Consider the following 25,876-nt stretch of genomic DNA (forward strand, 5'->3'; position numbering starts at 1 on the left):
TATAAAGGAGACCCTGGAGACTCCATCCTCACTCCTTCCATGATGAGAGGATGCAGCAAGAAGATGGCCATCAACAGACACAGAATCTGCTTGTGCATTGATCTTGGACTTCCCAGCCTCTAGAGCTGTGAGAAATAAATTTCTGTTGTTTATAAGCCACCCAGTTTATGGAATTTTCTTATAGCAGCCCAAATGGACTAAGACAAATTAATACTGAGAAGAGGGGTGCTGCTGTAACAGATATTTAAAGATGTAGATGCAGCTCTGAAACTGGGAAATGGATGGAGGTGGGAGGAGATTTGAGGTTCATACTAGAGAAGCCTACATTGCTGTGATTGGACATTTAAAGTAATTCTGGTGAGAACTCCAAAAGAAAAGAGGAGAACTATAGAGAAAACTTCAGTCTTCTTAGAGGGTGCGCAAGCAATCCTGAACAGAATGTTGGTATGAATATGGACTGTGAAGGCCATTCTGATGATATCTCAGATATCATCATGGAAATAAAGAATATATTATTAGTAACTGGAGGAAAGGCTGTCCTCGGTACAAAGTGGCAAAGAACCTGAGTGAATTTTGTTTGTGTTCTTGTATTTTGTGGAAGGTAGAACTTGTGAATGGTGAAATTAGATATTTAGCTGAAACTATTTCTAAGCAAAGTGTTGAAGGTGTAGGCTTAAAGATGGAATTGTTAATAAAAAAAAAAAACATAACTTAAAGATTTGGGTAATTCTTAGCTTATCCATATTGAAAAGAATGAGAAGGCCTATTTAGGAGAGTACACTAATGGTGTAGTCAAGCGACTGTGTGATAAGGTGTTAGTGTGGATCAGCCATCTAACAGAAGCTGGGAGATATGTTCCAAGACAGTGGAAGAATGATCCTGAAGGCAATTCCGAGATCATCAGAGCTGCCCTTCTTGTGCAGGCCCAGACTACAAGGGTACTGGGGATAGAGCAGTTTCAAAGGAGGGGCTGTCAGTGCCTGCAGGACTTCAGCATATGCTGCCCAGCACAGCCAATCACCATGAGTTGTGCTTTCCATGCTCTAGTGCCAAATTCCTTGGCCACCCCAGCTTTGACTCCAGCATGGCCCAGTGCTGCACAAGCCACAGTGGCCACCCTGCCAGAGGGCACAGGCAGACAACTTTGGTAGCATCCACACAGTGCTATTTCTGCTGATGCAAAGAGAGCTCTGGCATGGGCAGACATCTGTGGCAGAGCCCTCATGAATGAGATAAGTATTCTTATAAAAGAGACCCTGGAGAATTCCCTTGCCCCTTCCACCACGTGCAGACAAAAATGAGAAGAAATGTCATCTGTGGACCAAGAAGTGGGCCCTCATTGGACACAAAATCTGTTGGCACCTTGATCCTGGACTTCTCGGTCTCCAGAATTGTGACAGATTTCTCTTGTTGTTTATAAGTTACATAGTGTTTTTGTTATAGTAGCCAGAACTGACTAAGAGACTCATGAACAATATAAGTCTTGAAATATAAGAATCGCACTCAGTGTGGTGAGATGCACACAGCATCAGAGGTAAACAAAGACCTACAGTGAACAGTTCATTTCTCCAAACATCTAGACACACACTCTCCCTAGGGCACACTCTCATTGAGAGGGACATGAGTGAAATTGCTCTTATTAATTTATCCTGTCCTTTTTCCCTCCTTCTTTTTAGTGCTCTCTTGTTATGAACATATAGTTAATTTTGGGTAAGATCGAGTGTATATAATGTGAGCTCACTTTGTGCAGGAAGGAACTTGGTAAACTACAAAGCAACCAGAAAAGTTACTGTTACCCTTATCTTCGATTCCTGTTAGGACCAAGCACAGTTCTGAGTCTCAAAAAATACTCAGTAGCACTTGTTGATAGCTAACTTGATTTTGGCTTGACATTTTAACATTAGATTGAAACCTTGCTTAAAGTATATCTGTAAAGAAATTGTTATTCATATTAACATGAAACTGAAAAGCCTCATGTTCTATCAGTTCTGTAAATAACTCGGTAATTGGGAATTTGAGGTCTGTCTTTTTTTTAAGTACAATCAGTTAGGTATCAAATGGGAAGAAATATGCAAAAAGTATAAAAATAATGTTTGGCTCTAAAAAATATACGTTCCCAGTATATCAACATGTAAAAATATATTCATGTGGGTACTCTCCAAGAAATCAATCACACTTTGACCTTTTGGTTATGCTAATGGTTTTTGAAGAAACTTAATAGAATGTTTTATATTATAATTTATTTAGAAAGTATTGCAGAATACAACCCACGTAAAAATATAAACCACTCAGCAATCAAAAGCAGAAAAAAGATGTGCTACTAAAATAAGACATACAAAGAGTAAAGGGTAGGGGCTGGCCTGTGGCTCACTTGGGAGAGTGTGGTGCTGACAACACCAAGTCAAGGGTTAAGATCGCCTTACTAGTCATCAATTTAAAAAAAAAAAGTGAATGGTAAAAGGAAAGAGGGGAACAAATCATGGAAATAGTCTGCATTTAGAGTGAAAATCCCGTTTCCAAGGCATACAGGGAGGAGCTGGAAGACAAATAAAGGTGTTCTTGGCAGTAGATAAAAATAAGACTATTTAACATGCATGTAAAATGGAAATGGCAGAAAAGGTTAATATTACAAAGAGAGAAGTTAAGCAAAAGGAATGACTAGTATAAAAAGAAAGGCAAAATGTAGAGAAGATGAGTGAATAATTATAGGTAGGGCAGAAATTATTAAATCCTTGAAAGTGACACAAAAGAGCATAATGGTTGTGTTAACAAAGAACAGGAAGCTGTATGTGTGCATGGAGGAAATGAAGCAGCTGTGGACCTGTGCTTCTCCACGTAAAACTTGGTTCAGCCGCAGGACACTGGGGAAAAGGGATCTGAGTGTTTAACTGCTCTTCACCCTCACATTCCTTTATTCCTACAACAAATACTTATTTAGTATTTCTCTGTGCTGAGGACACAAAAATCAACAAAGCCAAGCAAAGGTAGGAGGCATTTATCCATCCTATTTCTCAAGTAGTAAACTTTACCACATTAGCCAGTTTAAATCTCAAATAAGTCTTTTATTTTCCCCTACTTAAATAATAAAGGTAGTGTTTTCCTTTAAGTAGCGGACGTTTCCCTTCTGGAGAACAATGCTGTTTACCTAATTTTTCAACCCATTATTATCTTGAATGCAAATTTTGTTTTTGTTTTTATTTTTTTTAAATCCAGCAGTTTTCCAAAGGCAGAAAGAATGAAAACAAAAGATAAAAACCAACCAAGAATGGGGTTGCCTGAGTTCTTCAGTTGCCTTAACAGAATCTGCCCACAGATATACTTATATATTTTTCTAAAAATAGTTTACTGAGTAAGTTAAACCATTAAGTCCATTTTCTTTTCTGCACAACAGAGGAGAAACGGGAAAGAAAGAAAAGTGCCATGAGAATATTTTTGGTTTAATGAATTTACTATTCATTATATTTGCTGGACATAATTTGAGTCCAGGAAAGAAACCTAAACATGGCATAAGATTTTGACTTTCAGTTTATAAGGGAAGGAATTTTTAGTAAAGAACGTTAAAGTGTATAGCAATACTTGGCAAACATTTGAAGACACTTGAAACACCATTCTCATACTCAATCAAAAATTTTATTCATTCATGTAATCTTCCCATATTCTCTCTGGATATTTTTACTTTAAAATAGATAGTGTTTGGAGACAGAATAGAGGAGATTATGCAAATGTATGAATCTTAATGAGAAGTTCATTATTGAACATTTTGACATGTATTTCAGGAAATGATAGAAGACTCTGGGATTTATGAGACTTAATAGAAAAAAATCTGCTCTTGGAGAACTTCAAAATTGCCATAAAAGAGAGACACAAGTGACGGTAGAAAATGTAAAGCCAAATTGCATTATGCCCTATGGTAATGACTAGGAAAGGAGGCCCTGTGACAAGCTTAGAATGACGATCAATATTTGGAATACTGAGATAGGCAAGAAGGTAATTAGGCCCATTATGGACGCAGTTAGCACAGACAACATAATTTGGGAAATTATACATTAAAATATTATGAAGAATGTTTTTCAAGGCTAATGGATTTGCAGTGATATCTATTAGAGCACATAAGACATTTTGCCTCTAGGAAATCTAAAAAAATCAAATGTACAAAATAGTAAGTGTAAATCTAAAATGAAAAGACAAAGCGGAATATGTTGGAGAATAAAGTGGTGCTGTGACTTCCTACTTGGAATTTATAATAATTTTTCATTCAAAGAGTTTTAAGGCTATTAATTTCACATCACAGCTCTCCATGAGGTAAGTAAAGCATTTCTATTGTGTTTGCCCAAGTTCATTGCTTATAAGAAGGCAAGGCCAAATTGATAATGAAAACAAGCTATCTTGACAAATTCCTGGCCATTTTAGGTTTCATGCTGTGACCCCTGGATAGCATTACAATAATTTTGATCCCTAATTTACAAATGGGCACAATCCCTTTATTTTAGAAAGAGGGACTCTAACTTAATTAATTTTCACTAAGTGCCTTGAGGGCATTGGTGTTATTGAAATGTGCAAATTAATACATTATTTATTGTTAATGTATCATAAGTATTATAAAGCTCTAGCTGGGAGAAAAACTTGCCACGTATCTGAAAGTGAATACCTTCCTCAAAATAATTCCTTATTTTTTAATAAGAATGTATTGGAAGCAGTTTCATCAATAATGGAAGATCCAATTACTGGTCTTCGGGATTAAGGCATTCTTTTATTGCAAGATTTCAATGCTAGAGTGGGAAGTTCAAACATTGCCAATTAAATCTCAGACTAATTAAATGATTATAGCCTAAGGGGAAGGGCAACCAAGACTCCACTATTAATCTTCCCAAGAATGGGAAGGGATGAACAGATGAATATATATACAGTTTATTTCAAAAGAAAAAAATGTAAGGAACTGTTTTGGTTTTTTTTAAATCAGTTTAATTTTTTAACACAAAAGGAAAAATAGTCTTTTTTTTACAAAGTCCTTTCAACTCTTTGTGGAAGGCATGGTCACATTTAAGAACGCAATGGTGAATTGAACCAAATCAATTGCGGTAGGACTACACGCATTCAAACATTTGGAGGTGTCTCAAAAGCAACTATGACAATGATTATCACCAACACTTTATGAGCGCTATGTGCCACGGACTCTACTATGCTTGTCTTATTCTCATTTTACAGATAAGGAAACTAAGGTACAGAGAGGTTTATAACTCAAGAAGTAATTGGCAGAGTGGGGAGTGTTTGGATATTCTGTAGCCTTTGCCTTTAGTCATTCACTATTAACCACTACTCACTAGACAGTTTTATTCTCTGTTATTCTAATCACCTGCCTGTAGGGAACTAACAGCGGTTCTCAAGCTGTCGGGCAGGGGCAGAAATCCAAGACTGAGTAAGAGAGACTGACATCCACATCCAAACAGTCCTTCAGGAAGTACTTTCTGTTTCACAGTATGTTCAAATGGGCTTTTTACCTAGAAGGCTGAGGCCGCAGTTTCTCACTGTTTTAAGCATCTGTTTGCTGGTGGCTCCTCTCCACCTAGATGGTAGCTCCCTCTCAGGCCTCTCACCACCTCCTTTATGCGCAGAGGAGAAATGGCAGCACAACTCCTTAAAATCTTTAGTCTTGTTGTGTGTGTCCATTCTTCTCAAAACACTGTATTTTGGGGAATAGAGGGGAATAACTGGATGCATCTGAGGATTGGTGGGTCCAGAAAACACGACCCTGAAATTTCCCTCTACTTTTCTGGGAAGATTTCCAGGTCCGAGTCAAGCCAGTCCTTTATTTGGGAACAGAGGGAATCATTGAAAGTGCTATAACGTCTTTAAAATATATATATATATATATGTCAGTGGTATTTCTTTATGAGGCCTTACTCTTAAGGGAAAATTTGACACACAATATTAAGAATATTTTTATGTTACCACCTTGAGAATAATTTTTATCATGCAGGATCCTTCTTTTAGCACCCTTGATAATTGTTGTATCATTTGTTTAATGAAGTTCCGATATGTTAAGTTTATGTTTGTGAGGGAAGGATAAGTTCCTCTAGATCTTAGAGAACATGGTCACTGGATGTAGAAGTCATCGGTTAAAAAATAAAGCCTTGCTACTAAAGTTTGGAAAAAGATCTGTTCCCTGGCATTTGCAACTAAACTAAGCTGGCCTAGAAATCATTGAACAGTCATATTCAGGTTAGTTCTTTAGATGCTCAAAACAGGACAAGTAAATGCTCAAATTTGGACAAGATCCCTCCCATGATTGATAACGTGTGGTATTCATAGCTCCACTCTATCAGACAATTGCTTAAAATCAGCAATAGTCAATATCACATCACCTACAGATCAAAATGTGGAGAGTCATTATATTTGGGGGTAACTTCAATGGATCAAGTGACTGACGTTTGGATTTTGATAAATTACTCACTTTACCTTATCCCTTCAAAGAGCCTTCTACTTTAAGTGGGAGCCTAGAAAAAAATATGATTTGTGTAAATGGTGAGGCTAGAAATAGACAGTAAATATTCTCATTCTAAAAGCTGTAAAATTTCCTATGCAATGTCCACCTAAACTGAAATTGGTGAGAGTAAGAGTAGGGAAGAGGAAATGTATGTGACAATTTATTGTATTCCACACAATCTTTACGTGATATAGGGTACTTTATTTCAACTGTCTTGTTGGAATTTAACACTGATGCCCATCAATTGACAAAGTAATCCTTCCCACAACCAATAACCTTGACCTTCTGTCAGAAGACTCTGGACACCTAAAGGACATGAGGAGCCCTAGTGAAGGTCCTTGTCAGAGTACCCTTTTACTTGGAGATCCAGGTCAGTCAGTCCACTGAACCTGTAAATCCTTGTAACGTCTTTCTTGATTCTGGATACTCCTCTCTACACCAGTCTCTCTTCCACTGCTACATCCTGTTTATTCCTCAGGAATAAATACAAAATTCTTTTCCAAGTTTGTCAACCTCTGAGTCCACATGGGCAATCTAGGACTCAACTGCCCTTTTGCTTTTAATTTTACTAGGTCGTAATGTTGCCCAGCATCAGTTGGTGCTTCTAATTTGTGACTTCTGTTTATATAAAGTGAATTAATTGCCAGCTCTATTACTCCTGCAAAATCCGTGAATCCTTAATGTTCAGATTGCTTAGAATGAGTAGCAGTGTGTTTGTTCCTTCTCAGATATGACTTCTTGCTGAGCTTTAGATGAGCTTCTTTTTGATAACATGCCTTATATTTCAGACGATTTATTCATTTTCATGTTTCCTGGAATTTATTGCTAAACGTTGATGTGAATGCTTATAGTTGGGCTGTAATATAATCTTCTGAATGGCAATTAATAAATGGAAGATGATTGTTGTTGTTGACAGAGGATCGAGGCTTTCTCAGATAATTTTCATCTTCATGTTTTCACCAAACTTCATGTCAAACATCCCTAAGGGTTGATGGTGTAAAATATTTTCTGTAAACTCCAAAGCTTTTACTGTTGCTTCAATACCCCCAAACCTCTATGTTGCCTTTTGTTTTCTTGTCAGAAATGATCTTATTCAATTTGTTTCTTCAACTTGACTTCCTTCCTTGGAATATAAGAAATGTGCCTCTCTCTGGATTTAATATCCTCAGTATTTATGACTTGCAAGTAGCAACTAAAATTTGTTCCCCAAATTTCTTGTAATATTTTTGGTTAATCTCATCTCTTGGATATACACTGTCACCTATAAAATGCAGTGTTTATTATCTTCATAGGTATTGTTCAAAATGCAAAATTGTCTCCTGTAAGTTAATGATGAAACTGTAAAGAAATTTCCTCTTTTTGCAGTTTGCCTGCTTGACTAAGCTCCAGGGATAATCTAGATTAATGTTCTTATTTTAGAGATGAGGAGAATGTAGGCCAGTTTAAGTAGGGCCAGCTTGACCGTAATCAAGTAGAGGGTAGAGACCAAATATTTGTTTAGGCAGTAAAGTATATACACAGAGCAGAAAAAGTTGGAGTTAGGCTGCCTCAGGTCAGTTCCTAATTTGGACCCTTATTAAGTATGTTAACTTTAGACAAGTTATTTCACTGCTCTGTACCTCAGTTTCCTCATCTGCAAAATGGGGCTAAAAGAAGTGCCAACTGTAAGTGTTATAGCAAGTTAATATAGTTGAAGCACTTAGAATAGTGCTTGACACAGATGAAGCATTCCATGCATCATTAGCTATAAGCATTATTGTCATTATTTTGACTGTTTTTAACATAATCAGAACATATGGAAGGATGTGTTTTGCTATTGCACTTTAGTTGGTGTATGTGTGCATTAGGCCTTTATTGTGCTTCTTTGTTATTCCTTGTATTACCCAATGCTGTATTAAGCAACTAGTAGTAGTGTTCATGGTGGCAGTGGTAGAAGAAGCAAACGTGGTGCTGATGGTAATAAAAGTTGATGCAGTTTATTGAGCTTTGCTATGTGCTAGGCATTGCTAGGCATGGAAGTAGGTACTTTATGTACATAATCCTTCATATGTACTCAACCTATATCTGTTGAAAAACTGTACTGTAGGGCCGGCCCTGTGGCACACTCAGGAGAGTGCAGCGCTTGGGAGCGTGGCGGCGCTCCTGCCGCGGGTTCGGATCCTATATAGGAAAGGCCGGTGCGCTCACTGGCTGAGCGCGGTGTGGACGACACCAAGCCAAGGGTTGCAATCCCCTTACCGGTCACAAAAAGACAAAAAAAAAAGAAAAAAACTGTACTGTAGTTTATTTCCAGAAATGTAAATGTAGCATCTTCATGACAGTAATCTCCCTTGTAACTAGAGAGGGACACAAGCTTTGGCTGGTGGAAAAGCTCCGAATGTGGAAACAAGAGCCCTGATAGAATTCTTTCCATCTTTAAAATAATCCTTGTGCTGCTGATATTTATACAGCCTAATCCTGTTATTGATAATTGGGAGGCTGGCTGGAAGTGGGAATGGAGGTCAAGAAATGAAGTGAAGGGGCAGGTACAGGGCAAGACAAACCCTACAGATGAAAAACATTAGATATTGGGAAACAGATTATTAAAATTCACTTATATTTTAGTTTTTCTATTTTATGATTTTATATCATATAAAAAGGCTGCCCCTTTTCTGATACCCAAATAGAAATATATTCAGAGCAGTAGCATTGACATAGAAAAGTTGTTTTCTTGCTTTGCTTTGCTTTATTTATTAACTGCATAAATTGCATTTGCCATACATTAATAGCCACTAGGGTAAAGTGTTCAATCACAAAAATTACAATCACCTCATTTTTTTTTTATTTCCATGCATAGTATGTTTCTTTATAATTATACCAATAACCATGGCAATAATAAAAGCTACAATGTGTGGGACAGAAGCACTCATTGTGTAAGGTCTCTGTGTGTATGTATGTGTGTCTGTGTGTATGCACGTCGTGTGTATGTCTGTGTGTAGTTTCATACATATAATCACTCACACTCATACAAATAATCTCTCTAGATAGCTACCACCTTTCAAATTCATATATATGTGTGTGTGTACATGTACGTATAGACACATGTGCATATAAATTTCTCTATATAATATATATTGTTATTTTAAATCTTGCTACAACTTTAGAAAAAGTAACTGAGTCTCAGAGAAGTCAAAGTACTTGTTCAAGTTCACAAAAAGCAGCAAAACTAAATAACCCCAACTCCTGCTCACTTAATACCCACGGTGTTGAGATTCCTGAACAGGAAACATTTCCATTATACCACACTTTCCTATTAGGGGAAGGGTGACCTTCTGCCCTTTCTTTTCCAGAATCTCCAAGCAAAGATTTTGGTCCAACTCTGGGTTTGAAAAAGTCCAGTTCCTTGGAGAGTCTGCAGACTGCCGTTGCTGAAGTCAGGAAGAATGAACTTCCCTTCCACAGGCCCCGGCCACACATGATTCGAGGCCGAGGCTGCAACGAGAGCTTCAGAGCAGCCATCGACAAATCTTATGATGGGCCTGAAGAATTAGAAGCTGGTAGGGCAATATGCTTCCATAAATGTTTTTTTCTTCTCATTATTATCTGCAAATCATAGGCAAGAATGTGTGCTTAACTACAGAGAAAAACGATTTAAAAATCACAATTATATTTTTGATATTAAAAGTAATTCATTTTTCTGATATGTTTTGCCCTTTGGCTTAACGAACATGGAATTGGAGGACGCAATGTGCAATTTATTTTACAGTGCAATGCTAAAGAAATGTTCTTCATTTTCCTGCAAGGGCCAACTGTCATTTACCCTTAGGGGAGGAGCACTAAGTATGCATTTCTCGACATTCTCATTGGAGTCATTAGAAGTAGCATCAAGGAGGACTGACTGCATTAATTGGGTAGAAGCAGTTGGGTTATATTTGTACTCAAAAACCTCTCCTGGAAATAAACTTGCCCTGGTTGTTTCCCAGCATGTGGGCTTTCTGAGCTGATCAAGATTAACAAGCCAGCTTTCAGGGAGATCAGTGTTTACCACCTATAAGACTTTCATGTTACCAGCTAGGCAAGCAGTCCTCCCACTCCCAGCATCAGCCCTGGCTTGAAGTAACCAGATTTAGGCTGTAGTATCTTCAAAGGATAAAGTAGCCACGTGGACGGGTAGAACTCCGGAGTGCTTTTATTCATTCTTCTTTATTTTACATTTTGACTTTCCTTTATATACTCACCATAAGTACCCCTGACCATGTGTATTGATTTTATTTTATTTTTTCTCTGTACAGACGGTCTGTCTGATAAGAGCTCTCACTCTGGCCAAGGAGCTCTGAATTGTGAATCTGCCCCTCAGGGGAACTCTGAGCTAGAGGATGCAGAAAATAAAACCAGGAAAGTCAAAAAAGCAAAAGAGAAGGAGAAGAAAAAGGAAAAGGGCAAATTGAAAGTCAAGGAGAAAAAGCGGAAGGAGGAGAATGAAGACCCAGAAAGGAAAATAAAGAGGAAGGGATTTGGCGCCATGCTCAGGTACAGGCCTGCTTTGAAGGCAAAGTTGGTTTTGTTTCTCTTTTGGTTTCTCTTGGTGAAATCACTGCTCCGAGTGCACTCAGGAAAAAAAAGTGCGCGCTTTCCCTCATCATCGGCTAAGTGCATAAAAGTCTAAACTATGAATGTACTTGTTCCTTTTTCACAGAGGTAGAAGGAGCCTTCCTGGGTGGTTCCCAAAGCTTGTGGTGATGACAGGAAACTGTCCTAAGTCTGTTGTGAAAGAGTCCAACATTTAGCAGAGGCACGGGCAATATCTACAGCCCTTTGTACCAAAGTGCTATGAGAGAAATGAAACACTTCTTCCATAAGCACTGGGAAAACGAGAGGCAAGGAGTCCTGACCTGCTACTTCTTGGAACAACTCCTTTGACTTAGAGAAGTCAGGGTAGATGAACCTCATTGCTCCGTGACTGCAGGTGTGTGATGGCCAGGCGTCCAGACACATTAGCTGTCACTTAGAAAACAGCTTTAGTTCTCCCCCTACAGCGGCCTTCAGATATGCTCTGTGGAGGCTGTCTTCTCTAAACCGGGTATCTCAGCTTTCTGACTGATAGCTTTCTGGTCTCTTTGGGTAATAAAACGACCTCTTTGTCAAGGGCTAAAATGTCCAGTCCAAAGTAAATCAAAACTTTTCTCCTCCCTGCGCCACAGTCCTCAAGCCCAAGGAGTGCCCCGCAGGGTGGTGGGAGGCAGGATTCCACCTCCTCCTACTTCTCAGTCTCCAGAACCACGGGAAGGGAAAGGGCAAAATTACACAGGACAGAGGTTTGCATAACTGCTGTATCTGGTGTCATGTGGCCATTGGCCACTTTTGTAGATTTCTCAGGGAGCTCCTTAATGCACCAGTTGCCTATGTAGGAGATTCATTTTCCCACTGACCTCCTAAGACCCTCTAACCCTTAGCCTCTGGCCTCAGCACACCCTGGAGTCTCCGTACCCCACTGGTAGACTTCTTGGGTGGTGGCGGTTTGAGATGGCACTAGCCTCACTTACTACTATAGCAGCTACATGGCTCACTGGAATTGCTGCCCCCTCATCCTCCAAATAGCACAAGTGCAGCTTGTTCCCTCTGCTCCCCTTTCTCCTTGCCCTGCCCTAGGGATGTTCCAACCAGCCTCGCATCTTCAGGCTTCTTCAGTGTGAGCCAAGCACTGGCTTTGGGCCTCTCCAGCACTGGGGGCTCATGTCAAACTCCCCCCAAAATGCTCTCATGCAGAGGGGAAGGGAGACGGTCAGGGAATGTTTGCAAGTCACAAAGCAAATGGATAGGAAGTAGGATGACGGTCTCCTTTCATACAATTACCTTCAAATTCTCTGAGGGATTTTCTTGCAGCCCCCTCACTTATTTTGGGAGTGGAAGGCAGAAGCACCCTTTTCCACTACTTTGCTTACTCCTGTAATTTCCCAGCAAAGAAAATGTCTCTTCCCAGTTAATCTCTATACTGCTGGAGGTGAATGAGGGGAGATGATAGTTGTTGACCCAATCTGGCCACCTCTTATGAACCCCTTAGGAGATATCTCTCCTAAGAATGCTGGGTGGTATTTGCTACCAATTGTTCTGTTTGGGATTTGCAACTGAAATTTCCGGACAGAAAGGAAAGTTCCATTCCATGTCTGTATATAGAAGGACCTTGTAAACTACAAAGTGACATTTAGGGGATGCAAATAATATTGACACCAGAGAGCCTTCCCACTACATTTCCAGTGCACATAGAATGCTATGCCACCAGCGCCCTGCTCAAAATCTCTTGTCCCTAGTTGTGTTTTAGCAAGACTTACTGTGGTCCTGCTATCATGGGGGCTGTGGTTACTCCAGAAGGCCTGATATCCTAGTAATCATCTAACTATCAAAATTTCAACAAATTGAGTTTTAAAGATCTAAATGGCTTTTATTAGTGAATCATAAATCGGTTAGCATTCTATCTTTAGAATAGAAAGGCACTCAAGCTGAGTAGAAGGCGTGGACATTGCAGGCAGAAAAAAGGAATAAAAAGCAAACTGGTCATTTCAAAGTTACATTCCTCATAGGGTTAATGCAGAGGGACTTCCTTGTCACTCTGGCTCAGGTTGACTGGGCTTCTTCTGATTGATTGCAGTGAATCCCCTGTTTTTTTGAAAATTGGCCCATTGCTAACTTCAATTTCATTACATGGCACTTTGCACAAGTGACTCCATTTTTTCTGCTTTGATCTCATCTGTTGTGTCCCATGGCAGGAGCTCAGTCCAAAGCTACTACCTCCCATACATTATATTTACCATGATTTGCAGTCTAGTGAATGCCAGTGGGACAAATTTCCCGGTAGACATTGGTTAATTTTTCCTGATGATCTCTATAGACTCTGTCTTCCATCTGCCATTTTTAATTTTTTTTAAAATTTTATTTTGTCGATATAGGTTGTGGTTGATTATTGTTGCCCATCACCAAAACCTCCCTCCCTTCTCCCTCTCCTCCCTCCCCCCAACAGTGTGCTTTCTGTTTGCTTGTCGTATCAACTTCAAGTAATTGTGGTTGTTATATCTTCTTCCCCCCGCCCCGGTTTTTTTTTTTTTTTCTGTGTGTGTGTGTGTGTGTGTGTGTGTGTGTGTGTGTGTGTGTGAGTTTATATATTAATTTTTAGCTCCCTCCAATAAGTGAGAACATGTGGTATTTCTCTTTCTGTGCCTGACTCGTTTCACTTAATATAATTCTCTCAAGGTCCATCCATGTTGTTGCAAATGGCAGTATTTCATTCGTTTTTATAGCTGAGTAGTATTCCATTGTGTAGATATACCACATTTTCCGTATCCACTCATCCAATGATGGACATTTGGGCTGGTTCCAACTCTTGGCTATTGTAAAGAGTGCTGCGATGAACATTGGGGAACAGGTATACCTTCGACTTGATGATTTCCATTCCTCTGGGTATATTCCCAGCAGTGGGATAGCTGGGTCATATGGTAGATCTATCTGCAATTGTTTGAGGAACCTCCATACCATTTTCCATAGAGGCTGCACCATTTTGCAGTCCCACCAACAATGTATGAGAGTTCCTTTTTCTCCGCAACCTCAGCAGCATTTATCGTTCAGAGTCTTTTGGATTTTAGCCATCCTAACTGGGGTTAGATGGTATCTCAATGTGGTTTTGATTTGCATTTCCTGGATGCTGAGTGATGTTGAGCATTTTTTCATATGTCTGTTGGCCATTTGTATATCTTCCTTAGAGAAATGCCTACTTAGTTCTTTTGCCCATTTTTTAATTGGGTTGCTTGTTTTTTTCTTGTAAAGTTGTTTGAGTTCCTTATATATTCTGGATATTAATCCTTTGTCAGATGTATATTTTGCAAATATTTTCTCCCACTCTGTTGGTTGTCTTTTAACTCTGTTAATTGTTTCTTTTGCTGTGCAGAAGCTTTTTAGTTTGATATAATCCCATTTGTTTATTTTTCCTTTGATTGCCTTTGCTTTTGGGGTCGTATTCATGAAGTCTGTGTCCAGTCCTATTTCCTGAAGTGTCTCTCCTATGTTTTCTTTAAGAAGTTTTATTGTTTCAGGGTCTATATTTAAATCCTTAATCCATTTTGAGTTGATTTTAGTATATGGTGAGAGGTATGGATCTAGTTTCATTCTCCTGCATATGGATATCCAGTTATCCCAGCACCATTTGCTGAAGAGGCAGTCCCTTCCCCAGTGAATAGGCTTGGTGCCTTTGTCAAAGACCAGATGGCAGTAAGTGTGTGGGTTGATTTCTGGATTCTCTATTCTATTCCATTGATCAGTGTGTCTGTTTTTATGCCAGTACCTTACTGTTTTGGTTATTATAGCTTTGTAGTATAGCTTAAAGTCGGGTAGTGTTATGCCTCCAGCTTTATTTTTTTTGCTCAGCATTGCTTTGCCTATGCGTGGTCTTTTATTATTCCATATAAATGTCTGGATAGTTCTTTCCATTTCTGAGAAAAATGTCATTGGAATTTTGATGGGGATTGCATTGAATTTGTATATCACTTTGGGTAGTATGGACATTTTCACTATGTTGATTCTTCCAATCCAAGAGCATGGGATATCTTTCCATCTTCTTGTATCCTCTCTAATTTCTCTCAGCAGTGGTTTGTAGTTCTCATTATAGAGATTTTTCACCTCCTTGGTTAACTCAATTCCTTTTATTTTTTTGGTGGCTATTGTAAATGGGCAGGCTTTCTTGATTTCTCGTTCTGCATGTTCACTATTGGAGAAAAGAAATGCTACTGATTTTTGTGTGTTGATTTTGTATCCTGCTACTGTGCTGAAATCATTTATCAATTCCAAGAGGTTTTTTGTAGAGGTTTTAGGCTGTTCGATATATAGGATCATGTCATCTGCAAACAGGGACAGTTTGACTTCCTCTTTTCCAATCTGGATGCCCTTTATTTCCTTCTCTTCTCTGATTGCTCTGGCTAGTACTTCCAACACTATGTTGAATAGGAGTGGTGAGAGTGGGCATCCTTGTCTAGTGCCTGTTCTTAAAGGAAAAGCTTTCAGCTTTTCCCCATTCAGGATGATATTGGCAGTGGGTTTGGCATATATGGCTTTAATTATGTTGAGATACTTTCCCTCTATACCTAACTTATAGAGGGTCTTTGTCATGAATGAGTGCTGAACTTTATCAAATGCTTTTTCAGCATCTATAGAGATGATCATATGGTCCTTGTGTTTGAGTTTATTAATATGGTGTATCACATTTATTGATTTGCGTATGTTGAACCAACCTTGCATCCCTGGGATGAATCCCACTTGATCGTGGTGAATAATTTTACGTATGTGTTGCTGTATTCTGTTTGCTAGTATTTTAGTGAGGATTTTGCCATTTTGAATTTTAAACTTGCCCTTATTCTGGGTAATTATTATGATTACCGGAATTTATGGGCTGTGAGTTAAGTATCATGATAATCATGAAATCATGCAATTGCAGTATATTTAGATGAGAATTTTGTTTGTGAAGAGATGGAGTTGAGAGGCTAAAAGTGTAGGCTTTGTATGTGGACTTCTGAGTTCAATCCTGAATTCTCTACTTTCCATCTAGGTGACACTGAACAAGTTGTTTAACCTCTTTTGCCTCAGTTTGTTCATCTGAAACATGGGAATAATAATAAAATCTACCATTATTATGACAATTTTATTTGATTATATGTAACATGCTGGCAAGTAATGAACATTCAGTAAATGTTGATTATTGTAGTAAACGTGGATTTGGATTTCCATGTCCCAATCCCCAGTACCTGTGTATATGTTATATTGCATGACAAAGGAGAATGAAGGTTGCAGATGGAATGAAGATTGTAGCTCAGCTGACCTTAAGATAAGGTGATTATCCTGGTTTTTCACCAGTGGGCCCAGTGTAATCACAAGGGAATGCAGAAGTGGAAGAGCAAGATGTGATTATGGAAATAAGGTGCAGTGAAATGCAATGCTGCTGGTTTTGAAGACAGAGGGAGCAGACCATTAGCCAAGGAATGTGGGCAGCCTCTAGAAGCTGGAAAGGGCAAAGAAATGGATTCTTTCTGTAGAGTCTCCAGAAAGGAACAGCCTGCCAACCCCCTAATTTTAGCCCATTTGTGTTGATTAAGCCACTGAGTTTGTGGTAACTTCTTACAGCATCAATAGGAAACTAATATAGTTGTTATCATAATTGTTATTACTACTTTACAATATTGTAGTAATTTATAAGGAAAAGTTTCCCCTTTTTTGTGTTAAAGGAAAAGAAACTATAAAATGATTTAACTAGAATAGTCTATAAATATATAAACTGTTAGAACTTCACATATCCCATTTTCTAGAACATTACTAAATTAAACCTTAACTTTATATTTTGTTTCAGATTATTTGATTTGGCAGGTTCATACTTCATTGCCCATAATACAGTGCCAGCTCTTCCCTGTCATTGTCCCACATGCTCTGTATTTTCCTGTAGTAGAAATCACAGGTCCTGGATCCTTTAGACATCTAGCACTTTGAGTTTTGTCTCCTTTCACTATTTTAGCAATCAAGATCTGAAAGGTGGTGTTTGATTTTAGCTTCGGTGTAAAAATAGCAACTGTTTTCTGTAGCCTTTTGCATCTGAATTTGTGAACATATTGGAGTTGCTGCTACATGCACATTTTCAACAACAAAGAACACAAAAGCTGTTATATTAGCCAACAGATTTTGCTTTAATTCTCATCTGTTGCTCAGATGCTATTGACTTAGTTTCTTTCTAAGATTTACAAAAGATTGATTGCTTTAAGGCTCTCTTGGAGTTTCATGCGTGCTTTAAAATGTGTATTATTTTTTCCATTATCTGTGTTTCTCTGACACTTTCCTGAAGATTGGGTTTTGGTATAAGTTGTGCAGGTGTACCACGTAGAACGGCAGCTGGCTAAGGGGGTGAGTGAGAACTTAAATTCTGCACGGCAGTATGAATGTGTTAGCAGCAGTCTTGCTCTTGCTTGTAAAAAGTGTTTGTGCTTTTCTGGCATTAGCTGGTCCATTCATATTGATGATATATGGTAGTACAGTTCAGCTCACTTGTTAAGCTACTTGTCACCTACTCCTAATCCTTTCTAAAAAATTATAGGGGATCTCTTTAATTGATATCTTTATACATGTCGTCTACTTCCAAATATGCTTATACTTTACAGATTTCAGAATTTCTTCCTTACATGATTCAAGTGTGGCTCTTACACAGGCCATGAATTAGAGTGGAAAAATATACAGTTCAAGAAACTACCAAAGTTGGGACTTCATCTCTATTTTAAAAATTTGTTTGCCCATATTCATTTGATTAGTTATGTTTATTGAATGCCTCATCTTTGCCAAGCACTTTCATATTCTTTCATTTATTCAACAATATTTATTAAAGTCCTGTTTTGCATCAGGCACTGTTCTAGGCATTGGATACACAGCAATGAAGTCCCTGCTTTGACAGCACATTTCCTATCTTAATAAAGGAAGAAAAAATCAGAGACTTGAATTTCTTATGGTGAGTTTAAACAAAAACAAGCAAAATATCACATAAACACGTAAACCATTTGTAACAATAGATTACCCAGAGAATGATGTGACATTCGTCTAGATACCTCAGGGACAAACCAGTTCCTTGTCAGCCTGAGGAATCAACAGTCAACTTACACCACAGTCAGCAGGATATCCATGCCATGGCTCTCATGGAACTTACATTCCACTGAAGGGGAGAGAATAAACAACCAACCCAAAATAATTGAAATTATTTCAGATTGTAGTAGGTGCAATGAAGAAGGTAAAGTCAGAAGGGGTGGTGTCATCTCACCCTCAGTAACTGTCTAACAGCATAATTGAGAGGGTGTCTGCCCAAGCTACACTGAATTTTCAGCAGATACCTTATCAGAACTTAGCACACTGTGGTACTAAAGCCAAATTACTTTATATCTCGTTTATTTTTTTCTTTATTGTAGCATATGAATATGGAAAGGTTATTTTAAAACCAACTTCACGTAAAGCTATAATAAAAAGCTAACCCAAACTGTATCTGTTTTCGTACACAAAACCCTATTATAGCTGTACACAGAAATAATACGTATAGAAGTAAACATTCTGAAGTTGTGCATGTGTCTATAATGTAAAAGGTGAACTTGGTTCGAAGCTGTTTATATCAACTCTATTACTCATGGTGTATTAGTTGGATATTCTTTGCTGTTTCTTCTTAACTCAGCTAATTTAGTTATACCTCAGAGATTCACTGATTCAGTTTCTTCATAGTGGAGCATGAGAAAAACTTAAATCATGAACCTAAAGACAGGTATTTTTTAAAATCTAGAGGCATCAACTTTTTATTTCTAAGATTTGCAAATGCTATAAATATATATGTATGTTTACTTTGTTTTATACTAAAATATAGTATATCTTTTATTTAAACTAGGGGAAGTCTATATAAAGGCATTCTGCCATGAATTGTTTTAAAAAGGACACTTACACATGCACACACACACCCCCTCCACCACCGCCACCGCAAACAACATCATAGCCGTCACCACAACCAAATTAATGCGGAACCTAGTTAAAAATCTGTCCCACAAGCTCTGTGGTCTTCACTAACTAACTTGAGTTTCAGTTTCCTCAAGAGTAAACGGGGGATCATAACACATCTTCTCCAACTTGTTGTGAAGTTTAAGTTAAAAAGTTTATATAAGCAAGGTTGTCAGTATGGTACCTGACTTGATAGAAATTACTCGTTTTTATTTTTTAAATTGACGAGTAAAATATGTATATGTGTATGGTATACAACATGATATTTTGATATATATATACATTGTGGAATGGATAAATCAAGCCATGTAACATATACATTTTACGTATTTATCATTTTTTTGTGGTGAGAGCACTTAATCTTTTCTCAGCCATCTTCAAGTATACAGTATATTGTTAAATGTAGTCACCATGAAGTATTGTAGATCTCTTGGACTTACTCCTCCTGCCTAACTGAAATTTTGTGTACTTTGACCAACATCTCCTCAATCCCCCCACCCTCAGGCCTCTGATAACCACCATTTTACTCTCTTTCTGTGAGTTCAACTTTTTTACACTCCACATGCAAGTGAGATCATGTGGTATTTGTCCTCCTGATCTTGGCTTATTTCACTTAGCATAGTGTCCTCCAGGTTCATTCATGTTGTCACAAATGACAGGATTTCCTCCTTCTGAAAGGCTGAATACTGGTCCATTGTGTATATATACCACATTTTCTTTTCCCATTCATCTGTTGATGGATATTTAGGTTGATTCCATGTTTTGGTTATTGTGAGTAATCCTGTAAAGAACATGGGAGTGCAGATATCTTTTTGACATAGTGATTTCATTCTCTTTGGATATATATCTAATAGTGGGATTGCTGTATCACCTGGTAGCTCTATTTTAAATTTTTATTTATTTAATTGAAATATAGGTGATCGTACATATCTGTGGGGGTCAGAGTTGAATATCAATACCTGTGTGCAATATGTGATGCTCAAATCATGATAATTAGTGTATTCGGCATTATACAATGTAGTCATTTTTCATGGCCCTTTACCAATTCCTCCTCTACCCTTCATCCCACCTTCCACTTTCCCATCTCTGCCAACCTCAGTTCTGTTCTCTCCTTTGAAAGTTCAGTGTATTATTGTGATTGTTGTAACTTTCATTCCTTTTTTATTTGTTTATTTCTTAGCTCCCACTTATGAGTGAGGACATGTGGTATTTCTCTTTCTTTGCTTGACTTATTTCACTTAACATAATTTTCTCCAAGCTCATCCATGTTGCTGTGAATGGCAGTATTTCATCCTTTTTTATGACAGAGTAGTATTCCATTGTGTAAATATACTACATTTTCCTCAACTGGTCACCTGACAGTGGACATGTAGGTTGGTTTCAACTCTTAGCTATTATAAATAGAGCTGCAGTAGACATGGGTATATGGATATCCCTTCGACATGATGGTTTCCATTCTTTGGGTATATACCCCCCATTATAATTGCTGGTTCGAATGGCAATTCTATCTGTACTAATTTGAGGAACCTCCATACTGTCTTCCATAATGGCTGCACTAATTAACAGTCCCACCAGCAGTGTAAAAAGAGTTCCCCTTTCTCCACACTTTTGTCAGCATTTGTTATTCTGTTTTTTTGATAATAGCCAGTCTAACTGGGGTGAGATGATATCTCAGTATGGTTTTGATTTGCATTTCCCTGATGTTGAGTGATGTTGGACATTTTTTCATGTGTCTGTTGACTATTTATATTTCTTACTTTGAGAAATGCCTATTCAGCTCCTTTGCTGATTTTTTAAATCAAGTTATTTGGTTTTGGGGGGTTTTTTACTGTTAAGCTGTTTGAGTTCTTTGTATATTCTTTTGTCAGATGCATAGCTTTCAAGTATTTTCTCTCTGTTGGTTGTCTTTTTGCTCTGTTAATTGTTTCCTTTGCTGTGCAGCAGCTTTTTAGTTTGATGAATACCCATTTGTTTATTTTTTCTTTTATTGCCCGTCTTTTGGGGGTCAAATTCATAAAGTCTTTGCCCAGTCCTACTTCCTAAAGTCTTTCCCGTATGGTTGTTTTTTGGATTTTTTTAGTATTTTTATAGTTTCAGGTCTTTTATTTAAGTCTTTAATCCATTTTGAGTTGATTTTGGTGTATGGCAAGAGGTTTGGGTCTAGTTTCATTCTTCTACATATGGATGTCCAGTTTTCCTGGCACCATTTACTGAAGAGGCATTCTTTTCCACCAGTGAATGTTCTTGGTGCCTGTGTCAAAGAGCAGCTGGCTGTAAGTATGTGGGTTGATTTCTGGGTTCCTTATTCTGTTCCATTGGTCTGAGTGTCTGTTTTTATGCCAGTACTGTATTATTTGGGTTACTATAGCTTTGTAGTATAATTTGAAGTCAGGAAGTATTATGCCTCCAGCTTTATTTTTTTTGTTAGGATTTCTTTGACTATTTGGGGTCTTTTATTGTTCCATATAAATGTTAGGATTGTTTTTTTCTTATTTCTGTGATGGATATCATTGGATTTTTGATGGTGATTGCATTGAATCTGTAGATGGCTTTGGGTAGTATGGACATTTTTACAATGTTAATTTTTCCAATCCTCTTTAATTACTTTCAGTGGTGATTTGTAGTTCTCATTGTAGAGATTTTTCACCTCCTTGGTTAAATTTATTCATAGATTTATTTATTTATTTTTTTTTTTTTGGTGACTATTGTAAATGAGCTAGCTTTCTTGATTTCATTTACTGCTAGTTCATTGTTGGTGTATAAAAACACTACTGAGTTTTGCATGTTGATTTTGTATCCTGCAACTTTGCAACAAATTTATCAACTCTAAGAGTTCCTCTGTTGAGTCTTTAGGCTTTCCTATATATAGTATCATGTCATCTCCAAACAGAGTTAATTTGACTCCATCTTTTCCAGTCTAGATGCCCTTTATTTCTTCCTCTTACCTGATTGCTCTGGCTAGTACTTCCAATACTGTGTTAAATAAGAGTGTGAGAGGGACCTCCTTGTCTTGTTCCCATTGTTAATATTGGCAGTGAGTTTGTCATATATGGCTTTTATTGTGTTGAGATATTTTCCTTCTATACCTAATTTTCTGAGAGTCTTTATAATAAAACGGTGTTGCCCTTTGTCAAATGCTTTTTCTGTGTCTGCTGAAATAATCATATTGTTTTTGTCCTTGATGTTGTTGATGTGGTATGTCACATTTATTGACTTGCATATGTTCAGACGTCTCTGAGATGAAGCCCACATGATCATGGGGTATAATTTTTTGATGTGTTGCTGTATTCTATTTGCTAATTTTTTTGGAGGATTTTTGCATCTATGTTCATCAAAGATAGTGGCCTGTGGTTTTCTTTTTTTTGTTGTAACTTTGTCTGGTTTTTGGTATCAGGGTGATGCTGGCCTCCTAGAATGAGTTTTGCAGAAAGGCCTCTGTTTCAATTTTTTCAAATAGTTTGAAGAAAATTGGTATTAAATCCTCTTTAAAGGTTTGGTGGAATTCTGTTATAAAGCCTTCCAATCCTGGGCTTTTCTTTGTTGGGAGACTGCTGATTACTGCTTCAATCTTGTTGCTTGTTATTGGTCTGTTCAGGTTTTCTATTTCTTCTTAGTTCAGTCTTCATAGTTTGTATGTGTCCAGAAATTTATCTGTTTCCTCCAGTTTTCAAATTTGTTGTTGTATAGTTGTTTATAATAGTCTGTAATGATTCTTTGCATTTCTGTGGTATCAGTTGTAATGTCTCCTTTTTCATTTTTCATTTTTGTTATCTGAGTCTTCTCATTTTTTTTTTTTTAGTCAGCCTAGCTAATGCTTTGTCTATTTCGTTTATCTTCGCAAAAAAACAACATTTTTTTCATTGATCTTTTGTATCATTTTTTGAGTCTCTATTTCATTCAGTTCTTTTCTGATTTTAAGTTAATTATTTCTTTCCATCTACTGCTTTTAGGATTGGATCGTTCTTGTTTTTCTAGTTCTTTGAGGTATAGCATTAAGTTGTTTATTTTAAATCTTCCTGTTTTTTTGAAGTAAGCATTGCAGTAAACTTCCTTCCTAGTACTGCTTCTGTAGTATTCCACAGGTTTTTGTATGGTGTTTCTTTATTTTCATTAGTTTCAGAAATTTTCTGATTTCCTTTTTATTTTCTTCTTGGACCCATATGTTGTTCAGGAGCATGTTCTTTAATTTCCATGTGTTTGTTTAGTTTCCAGAGTTTCACTTGTTATTGATTTCTAGTTTTAATCTGTTGTGGTCTGAAAAGATACTTGAAGTGGTTTCAATTTTTTTAAAATTTGGTGAGACTTGATTTGTGACCTGACATGTAGTCTATCCTGGAGAGTGTTCCATGTGCTGATGAGAAGAATGTATATTCTCTGGTTGCTGGATGAAATGCTCTATAGATATGTGCCAAATCCAGTTGGTCTAAAGTATGGTTTAAATCCTGTGTTTCTCTGTTGATTTGTTGCCTAGATGATGTGTCCAAAGTTGAGAGAGGGGTGTTTAGGTCCCCAACCACTACTGTATTTGTGTCTATCTCTTTCCTTAGGTCTAATAGTGTTTGCTTTATGTATCTGGGTGCTCTGGTGTTGGGTGCATATATATTTAAAATGGTTATTTCTTCTTGCTGGAAAGATCCCTTTATCATTACTTAGTGGCCTTCTTTGTCTCTTTTTTACGGTTTTTAGTTTACATTCTGTTTTATCAGATAAAAGAATAATAGCTCCTGCTCATTTGTGGTTTTCATTCTCATAGTATATCTTCTTCCATCCCTTCATTATTAGCCTGTGTGTGTCTTTACAGATGAGGTTAGTGTCTTGAAGACAGCATATGGTTGGGTATAGCTTCTTAATTGAATCAGTTTGTTTCTGTCTTTTGAGTGAGGAGTTTAATCCAGTCACATTTAGGGTTGTTATTGAAAGGCATTGTCTTATTCCTGTCATTTTGTTGATTTTCGTTTGGATGTTTTAAGCATCTTTCATTCCTTCTCCTTTTATTGTTTACCTTTGATATGTTTGTTTGTTTTGAGGTAGTATGGTATAGTTTCTTTCTCTTTCTTTGCATTTTTGTTTTGTCAGTGGTTTTGTTCTTTCTTGTGTATTCATGGTAGCAATTATCATTTTTCGGATTCCAGATGCTGGACTTCCTTGGGGATTTCTTGAAGGGCTGCTTGTGTGGTGGTAAACTCCCACAGTTTTTGTTTGTCTGGGAAATACACTATTTCTCCCTCATTTCCAATAGACTTGTTGTGTATAGTATTCTTAGCTGGTATTTTTCCTTTTAGTATTTTGAATATGTCATCCCATTTTCTTCTGTTCTTTAGAGTTTCTGTTGAGAAGTCTGCTGTTAGTCTGATGGGGACTCCCTTCTAGGTGACTTGACGCTTTTCTCTTGCTGTTTTAGGATTCTCTCTTTGTCTTTGAGTTTTATCAGTTTGACTATAATGTGTCTTGGAGAGGATCTTTTTTGATTGAATCTGTTTGGGGATCTTTGACCCTCCTAAATCTGAAGGTCGGTGTCTGTGCCTATACTTTGGAAATTTTCTGCCATTAATTCATTGAATATGTTTGCAATACCTTTTTCTTTCTCCTCCCCTCAGGAAAACCTATGATTCAGATGTTTGTGCACTTAAGGTTGTCTGCTATCTCTTAGATTTTCTTCATTTTTAAATTTTATTTATTTTTAAAGCTATTTATATCTTTAATCAATTATCATTGTAAACAATATCGTGTTGAGTTTGTTACACACCCACAGAGTTATAAAATTAAAATTTTAAATACAATTTATTTCTTTACTTTTAAACCATTGCCAGCTATGGGGTTAGAGATGGTTAAAACAAACAAAACAAAAAGCAAACCTTGTTCAGAAAACCCTGTTTCATCAGACAATGATATTTTAATCTTATTTGAGGATCTAGCCACCTGAAGTAGAAACAGAACAAGAAAGCAGTGGAGTATTTTTCAAAGGAGAAAATGACACAAGAAAAGACTTAATTAAGAGGTGAGATGTTTGGTGAATTCTAGAAAACACTTGAACATAACTAAGGATGCAGAAAATGCTAGCTCCAAACAAAAACCAAATACTTGAAGTCACACAGAAAGCAACATTCTTCATTTTTTAAAATTCTTTCTTTTTCTTTTTTCTTTCTTTTTTTTTTTTTTTTTTTTTTGGTCCAGTTGAGTTCTTTCAAAGAGATTATCTTCAAGACCAGAAATTCTTTCTTCTTACTCTAACTGCTGTTTAAGCTCTCAGTTGTGTTTTTATTTCATTGAATGATTCCTTCAGTTCCATGAGTTCTACCACATTCTTTTTTAAAGTATTCATCTCTTTGTAAATTCCCTCCTTCATATTTTGGATAGTTTTGCTCAGTTTTTGGTGTTGTCTAACTGTGTCTTCTTCGATCTCATTGAGTTTTCTTAAGATTTTTACTCAGAATTTCTTTTCAGTCATTTCAAGGGTTTCCTGCTCTCTGGGGTCAGGTACTTGAGATTTATTGCATTCCTTTGGTGGACTCATATTTTCTTATGTTTTGTTTTGTTTTGTTTTTTTCATATTTCTGGTATCTCTGCATTGATGTCTGATCATCTGGTAGAGAAGTTGCTTCTTCTATTACTGTAGAGTGGGCTTTGAGAAGAGAGACTCCTGTAGATGTGTTTCAGATTAACTGTTGAGTAGGGTGTTTTGGTACTGGTTCTGGGTAGACTCAGTAGTGTAGTTTTTGTGTGTGTGCTTTGGCCATAGGCAATGTTGGAGTTGTGTATGAGTGCCTCTATGGCCTAGGCATTGAAGTACTTAGTGATTCCTTGCTGAGGTTATTGGTACTGTGTTGGGTCATGAAGGATGTGGGCAAGATCTTAAGTTATTGGGAGAAG

At 37.3% G+C, this 25,876-nt stretch overlaps 1 protein-coding gene across 4 annotated transcripts in view; it reads left to right on the forward strand.

The window, feature by feature from the left end:
* PARD3B (par-3 family cell polarity regulator beta) overlaps window positions 1-25,876 on the forward strand; it is a 990,710-nt gene that overhangs the window by 691,602 nt on the left and 273,232 nt on the right. For all 4 annotated transcript variants that reach the window (XM_063091525.1, XM_063091519.1, XM_063091512.1 and 1 more), the window contains 2 exons: window positions 9,814-10,020; window positions 10,756-10,993. In XM_063091525.1, coding sequence (XP_062947595.1) covers window positions 9,814-10,020; window positions 10,756-10,993 — 445 coding nt within the window. The remainder of the gene's footprint in view (window positions 1-9,813; window positions 10,021-10,755; window positions 10,994-25,876) is intronic.

The sequence above is a fragment of the Cynocephalus volans genome, chromosome 1 (assembly GCF_027409185.1).
Source record: "Cynocephalus volans isolate mCynVol1 chromosome 1, mCynVol1.pri, whole genome shotgun sequence".
NCBI classification, from domain to species: Eukaryota; Metazoa; Chordata; class Mammalia; order Dermoptera; family Cynocephalidae; genus Cynocephalus; species Cynocephalus volans.